This window comes from Notechis scutatus, chromosome 6 (assembly GCF_049901735.1).
Source record: "Notechis scutatus isolate UNSWTSFEM ecotype Mainland chromosome 6, rNotScu1.2, whole genome shotgun sequence".
Taxonomy (NCBI): Eukaryota; Metazoa; Chordata; class Lepidosauria; order Squamata; family Elapidae; genus Notechis; species Notechis scutatus.
Window position 1 is genome coordinate 78,816,557 of NC_142014.1, and position 23,661 is coordinate 78,840,217.

General features: G+C 42.9%; 2 protein-coding genes across 11 annotated transcripts in view; one reads left to right on the top strand and one right to left on the bottom strand.

The window, feature by feature from the left end:
* On the top strand, positions 1-22,887 carry LOC113427872 (endonuclease domain-containing 1 protein-like). Of its 8 annotated transcripts, XM_087968915.1 has the most exons (6): positions 1-160; positions 5,345-5,521; positions 5,658-5,738; positions 5,842-6,037; positions 17,809-18,109; positions 22,325-22,887. In XM_087968915.1, exons 5-6 carry the CDS (start codon positions 17,828-17,830, stop codon positions 22,865-22,867), a joined length of 825 nt encoding a protein of 274 aa, XP_087825041.1. In that variant the 5' UTR covers positions 1-160; positions 5,345-5,521; positions 5,658-5,738; positions 5,842-6,037; positions 17,809-17,827; the 3' UTR covers positions 22,868-22,887. The 8 variants fall into 8 exon arrangements, with proteins under 8 accessions (XP_087825041.1, XP_087825042.1, XP_087825043.1 ...); XM_087968916.1 differs by lacking the exon at positions 5,842-6,037; XM_087968917.1 differs by lacking the exon at positions 5,345-5,521.
* CHCHD3 (coiled-coil-helix-coiled-coil-helix domain containing 3) overlaps positions 1-23,661 on the bottom strand; it is a 423,433-nt gene that overhangs the window by 140,709 nt on the left and 259,063 nt on the right. The window lies entirely within an intron of this gene.

A 23,661-nucleotide genomic window follows, 5' to 3' on the forward strand; every position in this document is an offset into this window, starting at 1 on the left:
CTTCACAGCACCAGATAAAACTCCCTTCCAAATTGCTCGGAGGCTCAACTCAAGAAGACATGGCTTCTTGTGGCTTATACTGTGAATGAGTGGCTTGGGATATACCTAGAATTTCTTCTCACGTGCAGCATTTACCAATATACTGGAGAGGCTGGAAAAGGTAAGTTAAGTTGTGTTGTGACGTAATTCTCATCTGAAAATATATAAGAGTATGTGTGTACATAACAGATAACAGATAATCAGTTGGAAGGGACCTTGTAGGTTCATCTAGTCCAACCCCGCCCAAGCAGGAGACCCTACACCAGAGACTGGACTGCCATTTGTCAGAAATGGTGTAAGGTCTCCTGCTTGGGCGGGGTTGGACTAGATGACCTACAAGGTCCCTTCCAACTCAAAAAATTTTTTTGCTCCTCTCCAAGAGCAAACAAGATTTCTTACCCAATCGGGTAGCCTGAATTCTATTTTTCAATGATCAGAAGTTGTCAGCTGGGCTACCGAAAAAGAAAAAAATTAAAAATTTTTTATTTTGTAGGGTATTTGTATAAAAAAAAAAAAGTTTTAATTTGGGTTTGGTTTTGGATATTTTTTTTTTTATTTTTTGTTTTGTTTTTTTTGGGGGTTGGGGGGGGGGGGGGGGGGGGGGGGGGGGGCCCAAAAACCCCTCTCTTCCCTTCCCATCCCCTTCTTTTTCACTCCTTTTTTCCCGGCCAGGAAAAGAGAGGGAAAGCCAATCATCAGGGGGGCACGGGGGGGGAGGGGGGGGGGGGGGGGGGGGGCCGGGGGGGGGGGTGGGTTTTTTTTTACTACTTCAAAATTTTTTTTACACTTTTTTCAAGACCTGTCAGAACTGTCTGAATACCACCTTTGGTTCCAAGTAACAATCCCAACCAAACAAGGCTCTTGAGGCAAGCGATTCCTCAAAGCTATACTTTATTAGAGATATCATATTGGCACATCTGGGAAAACCTGAATCTGAAAGTCCCTTCGGGTTTTCCCCACCCAAAGGAAAATCAAAGTCCTTTCCCCTGCACCTGCCTGTCCATCACATGGCCCAATCAATCCACCGTCCCAGCTGGAGATGTCTCCCCTGGCACGCCTCTCCAGGTGGAGGCTGAATGTCCTTGACTTTTCGGAAAAAAGGAATGTTGTTGTGACTATCTCTACTCACTCCATGCAAAGCCCCTCCCAATTTCCCACAGTCAACCTAAGCAGTAGAGTGGAATGGAATGGAATGGAATGGAATGGAATGGAACGGAACAGAATAGAATAGAATAGAATAGAATAGAATAGAATAGAATAGAATAGAATAGAATAGAATAGAATAGAATAGAATAACAGAGTTGGAAGGGACCTTGGAGGTCTTCTAGCCCAACCCCCTGCCTAGGCAGGAAACCCTACACCACTTGAGACAAATGGTTATCCAACATCTTTAAAAAAAAAAACTTCCAGTATTGGAGCACCCACAATTTCTGGAGGCAAGTTGTTCCACTGATTAATTGTTCTAATTGTCAGTAAATTTCTCCTTAGTTCTAAGTTGCTTCTCTCCTTGGTTAATTTCCACCTGTTGCTTCTTTTCCTGCCTTCAGGTGCTTTGGAGAATAGCTTGACTCCCTTTTCTTTGGGGCAGCCCCTGAGATATTGGAACACTGCTATCATATCTTCCCTGGTCCTTCTTTTCATTAGACTAGACCCATGAGGCATGCATACCACATTTGTGCGGGCATGCGAGCCCCATATGTTTGTGGATTTCAACTCCCAGAATTCCCCAACCTGAGTGTTTTTTTTTTTTACCTTTGACAGTTTGTCAGACCTCTGAAACCAAGAAAAACACTTAGCCAATATTTAAAGCAGGTTTTTTTTTATTGTTCCACACCTATAGACAGAATGTTGCCCAACTGAAGTAACCTACTACCTACATCAAACATATACTTTGGGAACTATTAGGGAGAGGCTGTCCTCACCCTCTCTCTCGCACAAAAAAAATATCCAAATTGTCATTTCTTACTCCTCTGCAATGCATTTCCTCCTTTCTGGGAAACCAGCCCACTACATTCCATCACACAGTTTTAAGATGTGTGGATTTCGACTCCCAGAATTCCCCAACCAGCATATTTTTCAAACTTGGCAACTTTAAGAGGCATGTGGACTTCAATTCCTAGAATCCCCTAGCCAGCGTGGTGTTTTTTTTTTGGTTTTTTTACATTTGGCAACTTTAAGATATGTGTGGACTTCAACTCCCCAAATCCCCTAGCCAGTATGTTTTCCCAGTTGGCAGCTTTAAGATAAGAGGATTTCAATTCCCAGAATCCCCCAGCCAGCGTGATTTTTTTTTACATTTGGCAACTTTAAGATATGTGTGGACTTCAACTCCCAGAATTCTCTAGCCAGCATGTTTTTCAAACTTCCAATTTTCAGAAGCATGTGGATTTCAACTCTCAGAATCTCCCAGCCAGTGTATTTTTTTCAAACTTCAAGAAGCCTATGGATATCAATTCCCAGAATTCCGTAGCCAGCATGGTTTTCAAAATTTGCAACCTTAGGATTTGTGTGAACTTCAACTCCCAAAATTCTTCAGCTAGTATGTTTTCCACACTTGGCAACTTGAAGATACATGGACTCCAACTCCCAGAATCCCCCAGCCAGCACGATTTTTTTCTGCAGTCGGCAACGTTAAGATGTGTGTGGACTTCAACTCCCAGAATTCCCCAGCCAGCCAGCTGGGAGTTGAAGTCCACTTATCTAAAAGTTTCCATGTTTGTAATTTGTGAATTCAGCTATAATTGCAGTAAACATTGTAAGACAGAGCTATCTACTGTATGTTGGCAAAAAATAAATAAATCAAAAAGCGTTTGGTAGCACCTTTTCCAACTAAGCAATTTGATCAAATTTTATTAAAATTGGTTAGTCAGAAAAGGTGTTGCCAGGCTACCTACAACTATAATTAGTAGATAGGTAACTACAAGCCTATGATTATGCATTGCAGATCCAAACTGATTCATCATTGGCTTGTGAGAATCATATTGAACTTTTGGTACTGGGAAATTTGACAAGCAAGTTGAAAAGGGAACCAAAACATGAGTTTAATCACCACAATCAAGTAAGTGGATAGTAAAAACCGCACATGACAAGTCAGCAAATAGTAACTCCCTTGTTTTGGGGATTGCTGTCCATAGCCCAAATGGCAGTTATCACTTAAAACAGAAACTCCTTAGGTATTTATTATGCAAGTTTAAACTCTACCTTAAGTAAAGTTGGCAATCCTGTGCTGATATCTGTGGAAATTCAACAGATCGGTAGAGCAGTGTTTCTCAATCTTGGTAACTGGAAGTTAGGGGCGGGGTGGGGATTCCAACTCCCAGAATTCTGGGAGTTGAAATCCCCCCCCCTTACACACATCTTCACATTGCCAAAATTGAGAAATAATGGCTAAATAAATTAAAATCAGTACTTCAGTGGTGGGATTCAAATTTTTTTTACTACCGGTTCTGTGAGAGTGACTTGGTAGGCATGGCAGTGGAAGGATACTGTAAAATCCCCATTCCCTCCCCATCCCACTAACCTGCTTTCCAGCTCCATTCTCCTGTGCAGGGCAACCAAAGACCGGTTCTCCAGAACTGGTCAGAACCTGCTGAATACCACCTCTGCAGTACTCCCAATTGCAGTTGAAAGCAAATGTAGGGTACTGTTGGCCAGGCCACCAGAGTCTATTTGTCCCACGCAGCCTATTGGCTGAGAACAAGTTTCTATTTGTCCCATGCAGCCGATTGGCCGGGCCACCAGAGTCTATTTGTCCCACACAGCCGATTGGCCGGGAACAAGTTTCTCTTTGTCCCATGCAGCCGATTGGCCGGGCCACCAGAGTCTATTTGTCCCACACAGCCGATTGGCCGGAAACAAGTTTCTATTTGTCCCAAACAGCCGATTGGCCAGGCAACCAGTGTTTCTTTGTCCCACACAGCCGATTGGCCAGGAACAAGTTTCTATTTGTCCCATGCAGCTGATTGGCCGGGCCACCGGAGTCTATTTGTCTTACACAGCCTATTGGCTGGGGACAAGTGTATCTCTGGGAATTGTCCAGGATGAGGGGACAGGTGATCAGTGGGGAGGGAGGAAACACTGGCGGAGCGTTAGCCATAATGGGTCAGCTGTGGTGGGGGACCCACATTGAAGCGGACACAGCCATGTGCCCATGGTTAATTGTCCTAGACCCCATTTGGGATCTTAAAGCTGTCAATTATGAGCAGCTTAATCAATTAGAATTAAGCTGGAAGGGACCTTGAAGGCCTTCTAATCCAAGCCTTTGCTCAAGCAGAGGATCCTATACCATTTCAGACAAGTGGCTGTCCAGTGTTGGAACTTTGAACGGTCACTAAATGAACCATTGTAAGTCGTGGACAACCTGTAATCTAAGACTCCAAATATATGTTAAGGAGGGAGGTTCAGACAGGAATGTTTGCAGGGGAAGGTCAAAATATCAACACAGCCAGTGATCACAGCTAGTAATCAAAGCCCTGACTTCTTCTTGTGTGAATTGGCACAACCTCTATGGACCCTGCTAGTTTCTCCTATAAATTCCTTGGGGGGGGGGGGGAACAGTATTTATTCCATGCCACAAAGATAGACCACTGTCTTGCAACATGCTTTTATTTTAGAGCATTTTTAACAAACCTCATCCCTGTTTGGTTTGGTGGTGGCAGCACCTCAGATCGAAAGTCCCTACAGAGAGTGGTGAGGACAGCGGAGAAGATTATAGGAAACTCGCTTCCCATTATTCAGGATACTCTTATAAGCGCTATGCACTTAGAGCTCGAAGCATTGTTAGAGACTCCGCGCACACACACTTCACGGTCTGTTTCTGTTGCTCCCCCTCTGGGTGGAGGTTTAGAAGTATTTCTAGCAGGACTACCAGATTCTGTAACATCCGTCTGGCACACTCGCAAGATTGGCTTTTCTGGTCATGTACATGTACGTATCCGAGCTAGACGGTGTTGTTTCTTTGTGTCGTATAATATATGTGGGTATGTACATAATTTTGTGTGTATTTATTTTGTCCTGTTTATGTAGCGTATATTGGAGGTGGCGATCCTTTTAAGAGCTGTATGCAACGAAATTTCATTTTAACGTATGACGGTTCATGTACGTTCAAAGGGACAATAAAGTTATTCTGCTCTGTTCTATGCTGTTTTGTTTCCTGCTTTTATTATTTTGATAAATAACTCAAGGAAGCTAACATATCTAATACTTCTTCCTCCTTCTGTTTTCTCCATAACAACAACCCTGTGAGCTGGATTACGTGTGGAGAGAAAGAGGAACATTCATATTTAGATAACCTTTGGTCCCACAGCTGAATTGCTAAGAATGAAACTACATGGCCGATATTGGCTGATGTAAGGAAGATTGGACTTGGCTGATACTTAGATGGAAGACCGCAAGGAAATCCCAGCCAGGATCTTGACTGAGAAGTTATAAAAAAGCAAATCCCCCCAAAAGGAATAGAAACCAATTCCAAGCTCTTCCTCAGGTAACTGTCATGGTTATTTTTACATAGTCACAAGGGGATGAGCTCAACTGGAGGGAGATTTTAAATTGAACAATAATTGGTCCTATCATTCATATCATTTACATGCAATAATAATCTATTTATTATTGCAACTTAGGTCCACACTGCAATAAGACATTGAAATTGAATAGTGATAGTCCTCGAGTTACGACCATAACTGAGCCCAGCAATTACAGTGGTAAGTTATGATAGTTGTAAAGCAGGTTCATTTTTATACCTTTTTGTGCAGCAGCCATTAAGCAAAGGCAGCGGTCATTAAGTGAATCCATTGTTTTGCTAAGGGCTGGATTTGCTGGGAAGAAACCAAAAGTAAAGACAGGTTTCCAACAAAACCGTCGCAAACTGCGGTCACATGATCGAACTGCTGCAAATGGCTGTATGCGAATTAGTCGCGGAGCGCTCGTAAAGTGATCACGTGACTGCGGTGAGGAGGGATGACGTTGGAGCTTTGAAACCAAGTCTTTTGGAGAGCCTGTTGTAAGTACGAACTGTCTCTAAGTAATCAGTCGTAAGTGGAGAACTGTTTGTATTTAAAATATTTATTTTTTTTACTTTGTGGTTGCATGCATTCAAGGGGATGAGGTTTCTGAGCACCGGTGGATGGCTGCCGCCTTAACTGTCAATGTTCTGATCCAGCTCCCCAAACACGACAACCCATCTTGATGTTAACTCAAAAGATTCCTTTCTTAGGAGCGCCGGCAAAGTTTCTCTCACAGGTCTAACAAGTCTGACCGTCCAGAAGATGAATAGTCGCCTGCCATGCCTGTTCATTTCCGCCCCCTGCCTTTTATCCCCAGAGCTGGGGTGGGGCCTCAATAGCAGTAGTGTCTCTTCCTTCCTAAGGACCAGCCCATAGATTTCCACTGCTCTCCTCTCCTCTGCCTTCTGTGCATCCATGTGTCAGGCACTGGACACAGCTGTTCCTCCTCTTCCTCATCAGCCACCTCCAGACCTGTTGACTCTCCATCTGAGGGCTGACGGATGGCCCAGCCCCTCCCTCCCTCCCTCCCTCCCTCCCTCCCTCCCTCCCTCTCTCTCTCTCTCCTTACAACAGTTCCTTTAAGTGACCATTCAAAGCTGCAACACCACTGAAAAAGTGGCTTATCACTATGATTGTGCAGCTATGACTATGGCTTATGATACGTAGGACTGTTGCAACATCCCCACGGTTACGTCATCAAAATTCAGATGCTTGGCAACTGACTCATAGTAATGACGGTTGTGAGTCCCTGAGTCACGCCGATCGAAGTCAGTAGAGAAGCCATTTCACAGCCGTGGGACGAACTTAACAATGGCGGTGATCCACATAACAACCTGTGGCAAAAAAATGGGGCAAAACTCACTTAACAACTGTCTTGCTTAGCAGCAGAAATTTTTGCTCCAATTATGGTGGTAAGTAGAGGAGTACCTGTATTGAAATATTTGATATGACTATTAGGATATTTCTATTTCATACGAATATTAAAGCATCCGCATTTCATACGAATGTTCAATTTTACATTTAATAAGAATCTTAAATTATTCATAATGCATTCATATTAAGTAGTTAAAAACTCAGGGTCCATTTGCCATGTAAAATTACCATCCTTTAATCAGGAAACATCCAGCGTTCATTATTCATTTGTTTTGGAGAGTTTCCAAGTTGCAAATAGGTATCTTTTTATACGTTTGTGTGTGCGTGTGTGTTACTTAGTCCAAGGTTACATGTCGAAACTTTCCCCGCAATTCAGAATCAAAAACATACCATCTATTTTTTTCCTATTTTCCATTTCTGATTCTGTTTCCCTTTCTTGTTTAGTCTCCCTTTTCCCCAGATTCAACAAAACACAGTAGTTAAAAGTATTTTTTTCTCCCCTCCCAATGGATAAAGACATTTTTTTTCTACCTGGGCAATACTGAAACCCTATCCAAAATGATAGGTAGATTTATGCAAACCCCCCTCATGAATCAGGAGTGTCCGGATTCTGTCAGAGTCAAGATAGTGGGTGTAAGCTGCCCGGAGTCACTGGGAAGAATATAAAGCCATATAAAGTTTCTTAAATAAATAAATACATGGCAGCTATGATCACATTGTCCCTTTTTGAATGCACCTGGGACACTCTAGGCTGGCCAAGATAGTACTTTTGAGGTCCTGATAAGAACCAACCATATCTCCTGGATGAGAATATTCCATAAAGCATAAGTCCCGGGCTAGTCCGTCTCATGTTCCAAGACCCTTTGATACTTTCTAGAAACGGGCAGAATTATGCCTGGAAGAAAATTCTCTAATATACTTTTAAGGTAAAGGTTCCCCTCACGTATATGTGCTCGCTGTTTCCAGCTCTTTGGGACGGTGCTCATCTCCATTACAAAGCCGAAGAGCCAGCATTGTCCGACGACATCTCCGTGGTCATGTGGCCTCCGGCATGATTAAACGCCGAAGACGCATGGAACGCTGTGACCTTCCCACCAAAGTGGTCCCTATTTTTCTACTTGCATTTTTTACATGCTTTCGAACTGCTAGGTTGGCAGAAGCTGGGACAAGTAACGAGAGCTCACTCTGTTAACGTGGTGCTAGGGATTCGAACGGCCGAACTGCCGACCTTTCTGACTGACAAGCTCATATCTTAGGACCATACCAAATAGGACCTTCCCCCCTTCATCACCTCTCTCCTCTTCCTCCCATCTATCCATTCATCCATATTTATAAATGAGGTGCAGCACACTGAACCATGGCGTAGCAATCGCAATTAGATATTAGAACTTTTGGATCCCACCACTGGTCCCGCTGAAGCTGGGATGTGAACAGAGGCCAACTGCATCCAATTGGAGACGGTGCTTTCATAACCCCTCAGAGATTACCCCTCCAAGCAATTATCCAACCAGCTCTTAAAGCACCTGCCGATCGGGGTCTTGTTTGAAGGCTTAAGCTGGAGGAATTTAAATAAACTAAAACTCTCACAATAAGCACAGAGTCCAGGTGGACCACAAGGGAGCCCCAATTTCCCATTTGCTAAGCCAGACCAGTTGTTAAGTGAGCTTTGCCCTGTTTTACGACCTTGCTTGCCCACGGTTGTTAAGTGAATAGCTGCCGTTGTGAAGTTACTAACACGGTCGTTAAGCGGGTCTGGCTTCTGTACTGGCTTTGCTTGTCAGTAGGTGGCAAAAATTGATGGCATGACCCCGGGGACACTGCAACCATCACAAATATGAGTCAGTTGTGCCGAGCACCCGAATTTTGATCCCGTGACCTTGTGGAGGCTGCAACTGGTAAGTTGAGGGCTACCTCTACATTCAAAATGTCCGCACGCGGTCATCCTATTGATAAGTCGATAATAATAGATAACAAATAATCAGAGTTCAAAAGGACCTTATAGGTCATCTAGTCCAACCCCCCCACCCAAGTGGGAGACCCTACACCATTTCTGACAAATGGCAGTCCAGTCTCTTCTTGAAGGTCTCAAGTGATGGCGCTCCCACAACTTCCGAAGGCAACTTCTATTCCATTGGTTGATTGTTCTCACTGTCAGAAAGTTTCTCCTTATTTCCAGGTTAAATCTCTCCTTGTTCAGTTTCCACCCATTATTCCTTGTCTGGCCTACAGGTGCTTTGGAAAATAGCTTGACCCCCTCCTCCCTGTGGCAGCCCCTCAAATATTGGAAGACTGCTATCCTGTCTCCCCTGGTCCTTCTCTTCCCTAGACTAGCCAAGCCCAGTTCCTGTAACCGTTCTTCGTATGTTTTAGTCTCCAGTCCCCTAATCATCCTGGTTGCTCTTCTCTGCACTTTTACTAGAGTCTCAACATCTTTTTTATAGTGTGGTGACCAAAACTGGATGCAGTACTCTAGGTGTGGTCTTACTAAGGCTTTATAGAGTGCTATTAGTACCTCTCTTGATCTTGATTGTATCTCTCTGTTAATGCAATTTAGGATTGCATTGGCTTTTTTAGTGGCTGCTGCACACTGCTGGCTTCTATTTAGCTGGCTGTCCACTAAGAATCCAAGATCCCTCTCACAGTTACTGCTATTGAGCCTGGTTTCACCCAGTCTATATGTGTCCTTTTGGTTTTTCTTGCCTAAGTGTAGGACTTTACTTTTCTCTACATTGAATTTCATTTTGTTAGATACGGCCCAGTGTTCTAGTCTGTCTGGATCTTGAGCCTATCTTAATAAAATAAGGCTGCCTTGAAGTTCAATGTCAAGACAAGGACAGGAAGAATTTAAAAAAAATATAAATATTTGCATATATGCGATTCATCTGGCCAGCTTCTCACAGAAGTGGAACAGGAAGGTTTTCTCCCACGGTCAACTTCAGTGATTGTTTTGCCATCAAAGAGCCTTGAAAAATCTCTACGGAAAAACCACATTCTAATTTGAGCAACCTTTCCAGTTTCATGTGGACTGGAAACCATCCTGAACCGACTTTTAAAGGAAGTTAATAAGTAACTGTGGGAAACCCACTAGTAGGGCAACCTATTTAAACCACCCCAGGATTGGAACACAGTCCCAATTCTGCCGTGCGCCGAGGAGATCAACCGATCCAGAGGTTACTTCTCTCAGGTAGGATCGCTTTCTCTTAGAGACTCCCAAGAAGCCGGAAATAATTTAAGCTGAAGATCCCATCACATCTGGTGTTAATTATAGCAGCCTTATCTCCTCCATCGACTATAAAAAAAATTGATGGGTTGCAAAGTTTCTCTTCTCCATTGTACTGGGAAGAATAAATATAGACTTTTGAGGCAGGCAGAAACCTTTAAAGAACAGCATCATGTATTCTTATTAACATAATGGAGTTTAATTGAACATAATTGCATGTTTGGGACATTAAATGCCCTTCAATAATGAAAAGGATTGCACAATTGTTTGGCTTCATTCTAATGCACTGACCAGATTAATCTTTTCTCCTTTCAGGTTATATTAAGCCAGTGGGTCTCAAAATGTGGTTTGGGGAATCCTGGGGAGGGGTCCCTGAGACATTATAGGTAGTCCTTGACTTACAACAGTTTGTTTAATGACTGTTCAAAGTTACAACCGGACCGAGAAATGTGACTTATGACCATTTTTTCATAGGTACAACCATTGTGGCATCCCCATGTTCGTGGGATCAAAAATTCAGAGCCTTGGCAACTGGCTCCTATTTATGGCCTTTGCGGTGTCCCAGGGGTCATGTGATTCTCCCTTTTGCGACCTGACAAACTCAGTGGATCCACTTAGCAACCAGGTTACTGACTTTATCAACTGCAGTGACTCACTTAACAACTGTGGTAAAAGAAAAGTCAGAAAATGGGCCAAAACACACTTAACAAATCTCTCACTTAACCTGAGACATTTAATGCGAGAAATGTTGGGCTCACTTGTGGCCGTAAGTCGAGGACTACTCGTATTGGCAGTTTATGAAGTGAAATAAATATTTTCAAATGTCTCTTTTTCATGTCCAATATAGTAAGCATTGATAGACATCAACCAGGTCAACCAACTCTATGGGGGTGTCCTAAATGATTTGTAAGCATCAAACCAGAATGTTTGAGAGTTATGGTATTTAGAATAGAATAGAATAGAATAGAATAGAATAGAATAGAATAGAATAGAATAGAATTCTTTGTTGGTAAGTATGATTGGACACACAAGGAATTTGTCTTGGGGCAAATGCTCTCAGTATACATAAAAGAAAAGATACATCCATCAAGAGTCAAGAATCATCAGGTGCAACACTTAATGATAATCATAGGGTACAATAAGCAATCAAATCATACTAGGAAACAGTCAATATAAATCGTAAGGATACAAGCGACAAAGTTACAGTCATACAGTCACAAGGGGGAGGGGATGGATGATAAGGAGTGATGAGAAGATTAATAGTAATAGTAGTGCAGACTTTGTAATAGTTGAACAGTGTTGAGGGAATTATTTGTTTAGCAGAGTGATGGCGTTCAGGAAAAAACTGTTCTTGTGTCTAGTTGTTCTGGTGTGCAGTGCCCTATAGTGTTGTTTTGAGGGTAGAAGTTGAAACAGTTGATGTCCAGGATGTGAGGGGTGTGTAGATATTTTCACAGCCCACTTTTTGACTCATGCTGGATACAGGTCCTCCATGGAAGGCAGGTGGGTAGCCATTGTTTTTTCTGCAGTCCTAATTATCTTCTGAAGTCTGTGTCTGTCCTGTTGGGCTGCAGAACCAAACCAGACAATTATATTAGGCAAATCAAGTGCAATGTGTAGAAATGTGTTTTCTGAGGACTAGAGTCCTGAAGTCTATGGATAATTTGGATTGTTTTGTCAAGGGGGAGGGGGGATAGGAAATACGCCCCTGTCACAAGTTCTGGGAGTTTGTCATCCACTTACAGTCTTGTGAATTTCCTGCATAACATCCCATCTTATACAAATAGTCCTATTTCAATTGGTTGGAGAGGGCAATGCTTCCCCACGCCCCACAAATTCCCATTCTCTGCTTTCAATGGGCATTTTGAACTGTGGGATTCTCTGCCCCAAAAGGCTAGTCTTGTCTCTTGCCTTTGTCAACTTTTCAAGCCTTGTGGAAGTTCGGACTATCTTGGTTTGTTTTTGGAGACTTTTGACTTTGAATATTTCCTGGCAACTTAATCTAGTGCTTTTGGCAGCCTTGGCAAGGCTCGTTCTTATCCAGAGACAATTAGTTTTAATAGCCTTTTAACCATGAATGAATGGAATTCACATTTATCTCTGTTTGGTGTTTGTTTACTTGGAACAAGGTTTGGGTCAGAACAAGCGGACGTAAAAATGAGCCAGCAGTGTGCTGCAGCAGCTAAAAAAGCCAGTGCAATTCTAAGCTGCATGAATAGAGGGATGGAATCGAGATCACATGAAGTACTCATACCACTTTATAAAGCCTTAGGTGGAGCATATTTGGAATACAGCAACCAGTTTGGTTGATATAAAAAAGATGTTGAGACTGGAAAAAATGCAGAGAAGAGCCACAAGGATGATTAGGGGACCGGAGGCTAAAAGATATGAAGAACGGTGGCAGGAATTGGGTATGTCTAGTTTAATGAAAAAACGGACTAGGGGGTTATGATATTATGATAGGGGGTTATAAGGATAACATGATAGCAGTGTTCCAATATCTGAGGGGCCACAAAGAGCAACCAGGATGATTGGGGGACTGGAGACTAAAACATATGAAGAACGGTTGCAGGAACTGGGCTTGGCTAGTCTAGTGAAGAGAAGGACCAGGGGAGACAGGATAGCAGTCTTCCAATATTTGAGGGGCTGCCACAGAGAGGAGGAAGGGGTCAAGCTATTTCTCAAAGCACCTGAAGGCCAGACAAGGAATAATGGATGGAAACTGGACAAGGAGAGATTCAACCTGGAAACAAGGAGAAACTTTCTGACAGTGAGAACAATCAACCCATGGAACAACTTTGCCCTCGGAAGTTGTGGGAGCGCCATCACTGGAGGCTTTCAAGAAGAGATTGGACTGCCATTTGTCAGAAATGGTGTAGGGTCTCCCGCTTGGGCGGGGGGTTGGACTAGATGACCTACAAGGTCCCTTCCAACTCTGATTATCTGATCTCTGCTAAGAAGAGGGGGTCAACCTATTCTCCAAAGCACCAGAAGGCGAGACACGAAGCAATGCATGGAAACTAACCAAGGAGAGTTTCATCCTGGAAATAAGGAGAAATTTCCTGACAGTGACAACAATTAAATCAGTGGAACGACTTGCCACCAGAAGTTGTGGGTGCTCTGTCATTGGAGGCTTTTAAGAAGAGACTGGACAGCCACTGAGTTGATATAGCGTCCCCTGCTTGAGTAGTGGGTTGGACTAGAAGATCTTCAAGGTCCCTTTTAACTCTCAAGTTCCCGTATTCTTTTACAATAAAAAAAAATCCACCATGGTGAATTTGACTTTGAATTTGGTATCTCTGGCTATTTTTCTGTCACGTTCTAAGAATTTGCTTGTCCTCACAGTGCAGATAAGGAAATGGGGAAGTAAGTGGGCTGGCACAAAATTGTAAGAGTGAAATTAGAAAAAGTGGTATAACCGCAAGTTGCGTAAGTTGGCCAAAACCATAGAACCAACACAATTTCAGCTCAAAATTTCTGTTGCTAAGGGAGACTGGTTGGGTGAGCTTTGCCCCTGATAACAGATAATCAGAGCTTAAAGGGTCATTGTAGGTCATCTAGTCCAACCCCCTGCCCAAGTGGGAGACCCTACACCATTTCTGACAAATGGCAGTCCAATCTCCTCTTGAAAGTCTCAAGTGATGGCGCTCCCACAACTTCCAAGGGCAACTTCTGTTCCATTGGTTGATTGTTCTCACTGTCAGAAAGTTTCTCCTTGTTTCCAGGTTGAATCTCTCCTTGTTCAGTTTCCATCCATTATTCCCTGTCTGGCCTACAGGTGCTTTAGAAAATAGCTTGACCCCTTCCTCTCTGTGGCAGCCCCTCAAATATTGGAAGACCGCTATCCTGTCTCCCCTGGTCCTTCTCTTCACTAGACTAGCCAAGCCCAGTTTCTGCAACCGTTCATCATACGTTTTAGTCTCCAGTCCCCTAATCATCCTGGTTGCTGTTCTCCGTACTTTTACTAGAGTCTCAACATCTTTTTTATAATGTGGTGAACAAAACTGGATGCAGTACTCTAGGTGTGGTCTTACTAAAACTTTATAGAGTGGTATAGTACCTCACTTGATTTTGATTGTATCCCTTTGTTAATGCAACCTAGGATTGCATTGGCTTTTTGGGCTGCTGCTGCACACTGCTGGCTCCTATTTAGCTGGTTGTACACTAAGACTCCAAGATCCCTCTCACAGTTACTGCTACTGAGCCTGGTTTCACCCAGTCTATATGTGCACTTTTGGTTTTTCTTGCCTAAGTGTAGGACTTTCCTTTTCTCTACATTGAATTTCATTTTGTTACATATGGCGCAGTGTTCAAGTCTGTCGAGATCCATCTGGATCTTGAGCCTATCTTCTTGGGTGTTGGCTATTCCTTCCAGCTTAGACCTACAATGCTCTGGACATACATTGAACAGAGTGATTGACGTGAGCTAAATTAACAAGGCTCTCAGTTTGAAATATTACATAATTTGCTTTCTTTAAGTTCCTTCTTTTGAGCATGTCAGCTTTCAATGGCTGATTCATCTTACCCTCTGATTTAACTCTGTTTATGTCAGTAAGATTGTTTTCCCGAAGAACAACGTAGGTTCTGTTCTTTCATGAATGGAAATTCCATTCTGAGGCTACTCGGTTGTTGACTCTATGTTGTGGCAGTGTTGAAACTCTATAAATACTCTGGATTTAAAGGCATTTCATTGAACCCTGGGCTGCAGACCCACAAGGGTTACTAAGAGAGATGCAGAAGAAAAGCCCTTTGCTGCCCCCTTCAGGTCAACCAGATTTACTCCAATTTCTCCATACAAAGAACGTTCCTGATTTCAGCCCCAAACACTGCGGGCTTGAACAGAGACTTTGAAGGTCTTCTAGTCCAACCCCCGGCTCAAGTAGGAGACCCTATTCAGGCAAATGGTTATCCAACCTTAAAATCTTCCAGTATTGGAGCATTCACAACTTCTGGAGGCAAGTCGTTCCACTGGTTAATTATTCTCACTGTCAGGAAATTCCTCCTTATTTCTAGGTTGCTTCTCTCCTTGATGAGTTTCCATCCGTTGCTTGTTGCCCTGCCTTTTCATGCTTTGGAGAATAGGTTGACCCTCCCTCTTCTTCGTGGCAGCCCCTCAAATATTGGAAGACTGCTATCATGTCTCCCCTGGTCCTTCTTTTCATTAAACTCGGCATACCAAAGGCCTGCAAACTTTTCATTAAATGAGACGTACCCAGTTCCTGTAATCGTTCACCGTATGTCCCCTAATCCTCTTCGTTGCTCTTTGCTGCACTCTTTCCAGAGTCTCAACACAGTCTTTTTTTTAATATTGAGACCCAGCAGGATTTCTTACTAGGAAATAGGTATTCCTTCCAATTCCAGATTACCAAGAATGAGGACGAAGTGATGTGGTGGAGCATGTTCTCGGTGATATAAAAGCAAATAAAGAGGGTTGACAATTCAGCTTCATTTACACAGCTGCTTAATTCAAGCTGCAGTTTAACCTTCCTCTGTTGCCCTGATATGTAAAATTGTGCCACCGATCAATCACAGCTGTTTGTGACAGAGCAGCTGTAGAAATTCACACGGACGAAAATATGCAAAGGAGGAAGGAAGGAAAGGCAGAGAAGGAAGAGAAGGAAGGAAGGAATATGCAAAGAAGGAAGGAAGGAAAAGGAAAGCGGGAGAAAGGATGAAAGTGAGAAAAAAAGGGAAGGAAGGAAGAAGAAAAAGAAAGAAAGGAGGGAGAGAAAGAAAAAGGAAGGAAGGAGAAAAATCAAAGTTTTTCCAGAAGTCATTGGCCATCATCTCAGATGAGAAAAAGGCAAGCACAAGCGTACAGTTTAACCCGCTCTTCAAAAAGCAACTTTTGAAGGAATCCTTTCCAGCATGGGAGGAAAAGGAATCTTATCGTGGGTAACAGGTTGTGAATGTCCCATGAAGGAGGAACCTCAACTGCCATCTCCTGGTACAGATTCAGAGAGGCAGGCAATTTATTCTCTCTGCTTCATTTCATTGAAATGAAGAGGAAGCAACTGAGGAAAGAAGGGAGGGGAGGGAGGGAGGAAGAGAAAAGAATAAGGGGAGGGAAGGAAGGAAGGAAGGAGAGAAGGGGATGAAGAAAGGAAAGAAGGGAGGGGGGGAAGAGGGAAGGAAGAAGAGAAAAGGGAGCAAGGGAAGGAAGGAAGGAGAGAAAAGGGAATAAGGGGGAGGAAGGAAAGAAGGAAAGGAAGGAAGGAACAAAAAGCAAAGAAGCAACAATATAATTAAGAAAAAGTTTGCTTCTAACAGAATAACACTTGGAAGGGACCTTGGAGGTTTTCTAATCCAACACCCTGCTGAAGCAGGAGTCTCCATACCATTCTAGTCTTCCTTCCTTGATGACTCCACAGCTACAAATTCTTCAGCTCCCTCCCATCTTCAATAAAAGGCCTACCACACAGGACTCTTAAACCCTTTAGAACAGAGGTCTCCAAACTTGGCAACTTTAAGACTTGTGGACTTCAACTCCCAGAATTCCTCAGCCAGCATAGCATAGCTATGTTTGGGGAGCCCTGCTTTTAGAAGCTGTAAAGAACGCTTGAGGGCAAAACCTATTTTGTTCTGGTCACTCAACAAAACACTGAACAACACAAACCTATGTTTATGGCTTTCTGATCTGGCCCAGGCTCTGTTTTCACTGGCAGAGGGCTAGCAAAACCAAGTAAAACCAAAACAAAAGGAGAAATGTTTCCCCTTTTGCATTTGAGCATCGAGGAAGGGGACAGGAAAGGAGAAAGGGAAATGTCAACTCATAAAACATTCCTATGCCTGTTTTCGAGTTGCCATAAACAGGGGAGGGGGAGATCTGAAGGAGCATTACGGCAGTTTAAAACCAGAAGTACATTCCACCCTTATTACAAAGATTGTAGCTAAGCTACCGGGTCTTCTACCCTCGAAAATCCTTCATTGAAGAACATGATTGCTGACATCCAGCCCTGAATGTGTCACCCAAGGGGGAGGGGGGAAACAAGGTCACAGGTGAATGTAAATTACGTATGCCAGAGTTGTCTTCCTTTAGGTCAAGGGTCTTCAAACTTGACAAGTTTAAGACTTGTGGACTTCTACTCCTAGAATTCCTGCGCTAACATGACTGGAGGAGGAATTCTGGGAGTTGAAGTCCCCAAGTCTTAAATCTGTCAAGTTTGAAGAACCCTGCTTTAGGTTAATGCCACCATGTTGCTCCTAATAAATCTTTTGAATCTTTTTGAAGCTTGGCTCGAGACTCGTGATTTAATTAGGGCAATTGCCAGAACCCTGACAGGAAAGAGAGGAGATGAAGAAAAAGAAGGAAAGATGGGAAGAGAGCAAGGAAGGAAAAACAAGGAAAGAGGAGAAGGAAGAAGAAAGGAAGGAAGGAGATTATAATGAGAGGGAGGGAGGATCTGAGGGAAGTCCTGCCTTAGCATTTGGCCACCACAGGTGCCCCCACTGACACGAGTGACGTCGAGCTGGCCAAGCCCCCCTGCCCCCCTGAGGTCAAACACAACCCTGATGCGGCCCTCAAATTGACACCCCTGCCTTGTACCCACCACGCAGAGAACAAAGCAGAGGTAGAACCAAAGGGGATCAGGAGAAGATCCCACTTCTTGTTCCAGAGGTCTTCTTCTAACAAGCGTCTCTCTCTCTATTTCATCTCTTCATTTTCTTTTCCAGACATCGACTTCATCACACGATGCTGCTGTACTTCATCCTCCTCTCTCTGAGCTGGAGTCAGATGCCCACAAGTGGAGAGGTGGTGGATTCCTTTCAAGACCATTGTCCTCAGTTTTTCCTCCGAGAAACCCCACCAGTTATTGGGGTCCCTCTGTCCCCTGTACGCATTTGCCAGCGTTACCAAAACTTGTACCGTTTTGCCACTTTGTATGATAAACACAACCGCATCCCAGTATATTCGGCGTACGTGTATAACCCTGGGAAGGCTAAGAGACCCGGAAAATGGATGGTTGAACCTCAGGTAAGAGGGGGTGGAAGGGTTCAAGTTCTTCTTTCTTCTTTTCATTGAATGTAGCTTACGTAGCCCCAGCGTGCTGGCTGGGGAATTCTGGGAATTGAAGTCCACAGGTCTTAAAGTCACCACGGTTGGACACCCTTGACATAGATTTTCTGCATGATAATCTGTCCCTAATCTGATCTTTCAAGACTCCCATGGGTGCACACATTGCATGGAGGGGAGAATCAGGGTTATTTATACCCTCTCTGGGCTTTGAACTTGAGCTTCCTGTTCCTGTGGCAAAAACATGTATTTTATTGGTTGCTATCAGATTCCTGTGGGGCTATGCAGGCATCATAGCTGATGAGGTAATGAAGAGGCTTGTGTTCTGAAAGGGGGTTGGGCAATTCATGTTGTTTCTTAATGGCTTTGTCCTACTTTGGATCTTGAGTGAGGGTTAATCCATCACCCTGAGGATGAAGGTTTTTTTTGTCTTGTAGATAGGATGGCCCATATTTTTTTAATGGGCACCAAATACCTGCTGGATGCAGGGCTGAGTTTCTGTCTCCCTTAAGATTTCTATTTCTTTTTTAGGGGAGATTTATAATATTTTGCCTTTTTAATATTTCCTAAACTATTTCATTCTTCAGGGAGAGGGTGGCTTCCTACACTACCATAATTCAGCCCATCCATCTTATTGCTGCTCATATTCTTCTTTTCCTTCCTTCCACCTTTCTCAGCATTAGTGTTTCCTCCAAAGAGTTGGGTCTTTGCAAAATATGTTCAAAATAGGATAATTTGAGCTGGATCCTTTGTGCTTCAAGTGAGAACTTTGGACTGGTGTTTTTTTTCCTGAGGATTTTACAAAAGAAATGTTTTGACGTTTCACTGATTGGTTTTCTTGACTGCCCAAGTGGGACACCAAAGGCATCAATCATATTCTTATCCTGCTCCTTTAAAGTCAAAGAAATGGGGGAATAGCACACTGAAATAATACGAATAAGCTAAAGTGTGCTGGGATTTTAGAATTCAGAGAGACAAGCACCTGCCACATAACAACCCAGACTTAACAATTGTTGATAAGAATAGCGATAGCACTTAGCACTTAGACTTATATATTGCTTCACAGCCTTCTCTAAGCGGTTTACAGAGACAGCATTTTGCCCCCCAACAATTTGAGTTCCCATTTTACGGACCTTGGAACGATGGAATCAACCTTGAGCCAGTCAGGTTTCAACTGCTGGCAGTCGGCGGAATTAGCCTGCAATGCTAGGTAGGTAGATGGGTGAGTGGATGGTTGGTTGGTTGGATCCAGATGGCTTTCACTCCTAACAATAGCAATAGCATTTAGACTTATATACCGCTTCACAATGCTTTACAGCCCTCTCTGAGCGGTTTACAGAGTCAGCCTATTGCGCCCGACAATCTGGATTCTCATTTTACTGATCTTGGAAGGATGGAAGGTTGAGTCAACGTTGAGCCTAGTGAGATTCGAACTGCTGGCAGCTGGCAGTCAGTGGAAGTAGCCTGCAGTGCCACCATGGCTCTTATCTTCCTTCCTTCCTTCCTTCCTTCCTTCCTTCCTTCCTTCCTTCCTTCCTTCCTTCCTTTCTCTTTCTCTTTCTCTTTCTCTTTCTCTTTCTCTTTCTCTTTCTCCCTTCCTTAGCATTTAGCAACAATACTTAGATTTATATACTGCTTCACAGTGCTTTACAGTCCTCTCTAAGCGGTTTACAGAGTCAGCCTATTGCTCCTGACAATCTGGGTCATCAAGAAAGAAAAAACTTAGAATTAAGAGAAAGGAAGAAACTGAATACTTTCTGACTTGGGACTGATTTTATCAATGGTTAGCTGACAAAAGCAGGTTAGAAACATGGAAATATAAAAAAAGGAACAATGAGAAAAGGAAGGCTTGTTAAATGGATAAGCAAATATCAGTATTATTATTATGATCATTATGATAGAAGAAATATCAATATAATGAATATTATTGTAAACATGCTGATTATTTCCTAAAACTATTTGTACCCAGACAACACACTGTTTAACCAATAATGGAATTTTTATATGTTATAAAATAAAAAATTTATGGAAAAAAAGAAAGAAAGAAAAATCAGTCTAGATAGTAGACATGGCAGTACCTGGAGACAGAAGAATAGCAGAGAAAGAACTGGAGAAGAACACAACACACAAAGACCTGCAAATAGAAATAGAATGACCGTGGCGAAAGAAAGCCAAAGAGCCGAAGAAGCTTCTTGGATGAGAAGAAAAATATCTTCAAAAGAAAAACAAGATAGTCCAGTTGCCTCTTGAAAAAGCACCTCTGGAAAAGCAATAGCTATCAGGGCCTTGACCCAAAACATCTGGCACACCACTTGAACATCCATCAGCATCAACAAATTCACCATCAGTGAATTGCAAAAGGCAGCTTCACTCAGAAGAGTTTACATCTTTGGACAAATACCTATAATCTGCCAAGATGGATAATCTGCCAAGATGGCGCTGACGACAGTTGCCTCGGTGAAATGCTCTCTTATGGTTTCTGTATCTTTTCTTTTATGTATACTGAGAGTATTTACACCAAGACAAATTCTTTGTGTGTCCAATCACACTTGGCCAATAAAGTATTCTATTCTATCTATAACACCATTAAACATCAGCATCAGTAGTGTTATGATACCGGTTCAGGATGGTTCGACCGAACTGGTAGCAAAAATTGCTACCCATTAATCCAAGGGTCTTCAAACTTAGCAAGTTTAAGACTTGTGGACTTCAACTCCCAGAATTCCTGACCTAGCATGACTGGAGGAGGAATTCTGGGAGTTGAAGTCCACAAGTCTTAATGCTGTCAAGTTTGAGGACCCCTGCATTAGGCTGAACCAGTAGTAAAAAAAAAGCCTCTGACGATCAGCTGAGAGGAGAAAGAAGAGAAAAGCACAGGATCGACCATCCCATCTGCCCCTGTGCTTTATCCTCTCATCTGATTGGCACTGCAGGCCTCAGCTGGTATGGGGAAAGCTGCGTGCACACATTAGGTGCGTGCGTGCGATCACCGAACCAGTAGTGGAACAGGTAGGATCCCACTGCTGATCAGCACCTGCCTATCTCACATCCCTTGGAAGGATTCGATAGGTGGGTAGAAATGCCAAATCCAGTCTGAACATCTGGCCGACTACAATGAACCTCTGCTGTCCCAGCCAGTCTATGGGAATTGGATAGTTACTTAGGAATTATGAGCTGTCCCCTTAAGGGAAGGCATCATGGTAAATGTAGTTAAAGGTATCCTGGGAAATGTAGTCCATATCACGTGACCACATCTGTAATCCTGATTGGTCACTAAATTGTGCCTGAATTCCCTAACTCATGGGAGCTGATTTCTATTGCTACGGGATGGGTTAGGAGATAACCATCTTTTACTACAAGGCAGATATATAAAGGATTGGTCATTAAAGAAAAACTTCATCACAAATGTGAGTTATGAGGATACCTGATGAACCAATAAATGTACTTTTTTATGGACGTCTTGTTGAGTTATGTATCTGCATCTGTACAGTTTATAAACCCACCTCTGTACAGGATACAGAAAAGAACCCAATACTAATAATCATAATTATTAAGACCCTTAAACAACAACATCTACCTATCTCACTCCCTGGGAAGGACTCCATAAGTGGATAGAAATGCCACATCCAGTCTGAACATCGAGCCGACTGTGCTACCAAACATAACAATAATATATCAAATGTATATATTGTTTACGGCTCGGACTTGCTGGAAACAGCCATGGTCTTAGCACAAGAGGGGTCCTTGGTGCTCTCTGAGCTGGCTTATTTTCTTGCAGATGTTTCATGACACAGAGTAGGTAACATCATCAATGTTACTGTATACTTTGCTGTCCTCCTTACTAAATGGCAGCAAACCTTACTAGCACTGATGATGTTACCTAGTTGGGTCATGAAACATCTGTAAGAAAACAAAAAAGCTCAGAGAGAACCAAGGACCCCTCATGTCAAACCTGAACTACAAATATTCTCCTTTATTAGTCTTAGCACATTGTGTGAAACCACAATACAGTTGATTTTGGGGAGGCTCAGCCTGTAATGTGAATGTTACCAGTTCAAGACATGTTAGGGAAACATGGCTGTAGATTTGAAGACTGTAGAGCTAGGCGTTTTTGTTTCCTTTCTTATTACCTCTCCTTTTATCCCCTGTTTGTGCTTCCTCTCTTCTCTTCCACAGCTCATCAGTTCCACGTTCCAAAGTGAAATGGAAACAGAAAGGGACTTCCTGAATAAAAAGGGCCCCATAACAGCTATGCAGAACAGCCAGGCCATCTTGGAAGATTACAAGAACCTGACCGATTGCAACAGGGGCCATCTGAACCCAAATGGACATCAGCCTGATTACAGTGCCAAGTCTTCCACATTCACCCTGACGAACATCGTCCCCCAGTTCATAAAACTCAACGGCGGAGCCTGGAACAACTACGAGCAAACCACCATGCAGCAGATGACCAGAGGATGCCACCAGACATTTGCGGTGGTGGGAGCAGTGCCAGGAGACACCTACATAGCTAGAGGGAGGGTCAACAGGCCCAGCCATTTGTGGTCTGCAGCCTGCTGCGTGATAGACAACAATCATCTTAGATCCTGGGCCATCCTTGCCAGGAATGACCAAAACGTGGTGCAGAGGTTCACTCTGGGCCAGTTGGAGGAGAAGCTCGCACAGCTGTATAATGTGAATCATGTCTCTCTGTTTCACAGTGACTGCCCCCGGCAATAAATTATATCCTTCTTGTACAACTGTGGCAGGTGCCAAATTGACTGGAGTGAATTTAATAATGGATGTATTAAAAATGTCTTGTAGAGGGCAGCAGAGAGTCAATTTAGCAGATTGTGGTAGAAAGCTTAAGCAGGCAGAGATCTGGTTAGTACCGCTATCTGCATCGGGATTATGTCATCAAAATGTAAATGTTAGGATAGGGAAGGACGCTGGAAAAACGATCAGTAAGAATGAAACAGCAAACTATGTTTATTCTCAGGCAAAGACAATAGAAACAGAAATAGAAATGATAGGAATAGAACAGAACAGAATAGAAAATAATGGAAAATAGAATAGAACAGAATAGAATAGAATACATAGGAGAAATTGAATAGAATACAAAGGAGAATATAGAATAGTGTAGTATAGTGTAGAATAGTGTAGAACATAGGATAGGACAGGACACTTTATTTGGCCAAGTGTGAATAAACACACAAGGAATTTGTCTCTGGTCCAGGAGCTCTCTGTGCATATGCAAAACGAGTAATAATAATCATAATGCTCATACCAATAAGAGAAGGTAGTAGAAAAGATGAGAAGGATAATAACAATAATACAGCCATACTGTCAATGCTCCAGAAAAACAAACTCCAACAGCAGAACTGTGATGACCCGTAGTCTCTCAAAATAACCCAAAACATATATTAAAGTCCAGTAAAGCCTTCAACTTAACTTCACTGTTTTATTAGGCACAGTTTAAAGTCACAAAAGTAAATAAGGAGGCAAACAGAAAACCAAAACAAACAAAGTCATGC

Excerpts from the sequence above, each read along its gene's own strand:
- LOC113427872 (XM_087968913.1), top strand. The coding sequence starts at position 3,075 with ATGAGTTTAATCACCACAATCAA. Across the intron at positions 3,098-17,808 it reads AGTTTAATCACCACAATCAA|ACATCGACTTCATCACACGA; the intron begins GTAAGTGGATAG and ends TTTCTTTTCCAG. Across the intron at positions 18,110-22,324 it reads AATGGATGGTTGAACCTCAG|CTCATCAGTTCCACGTTCCA; the intron begins GTAAGAGGGGGT and ends TCTCTTCCACAG.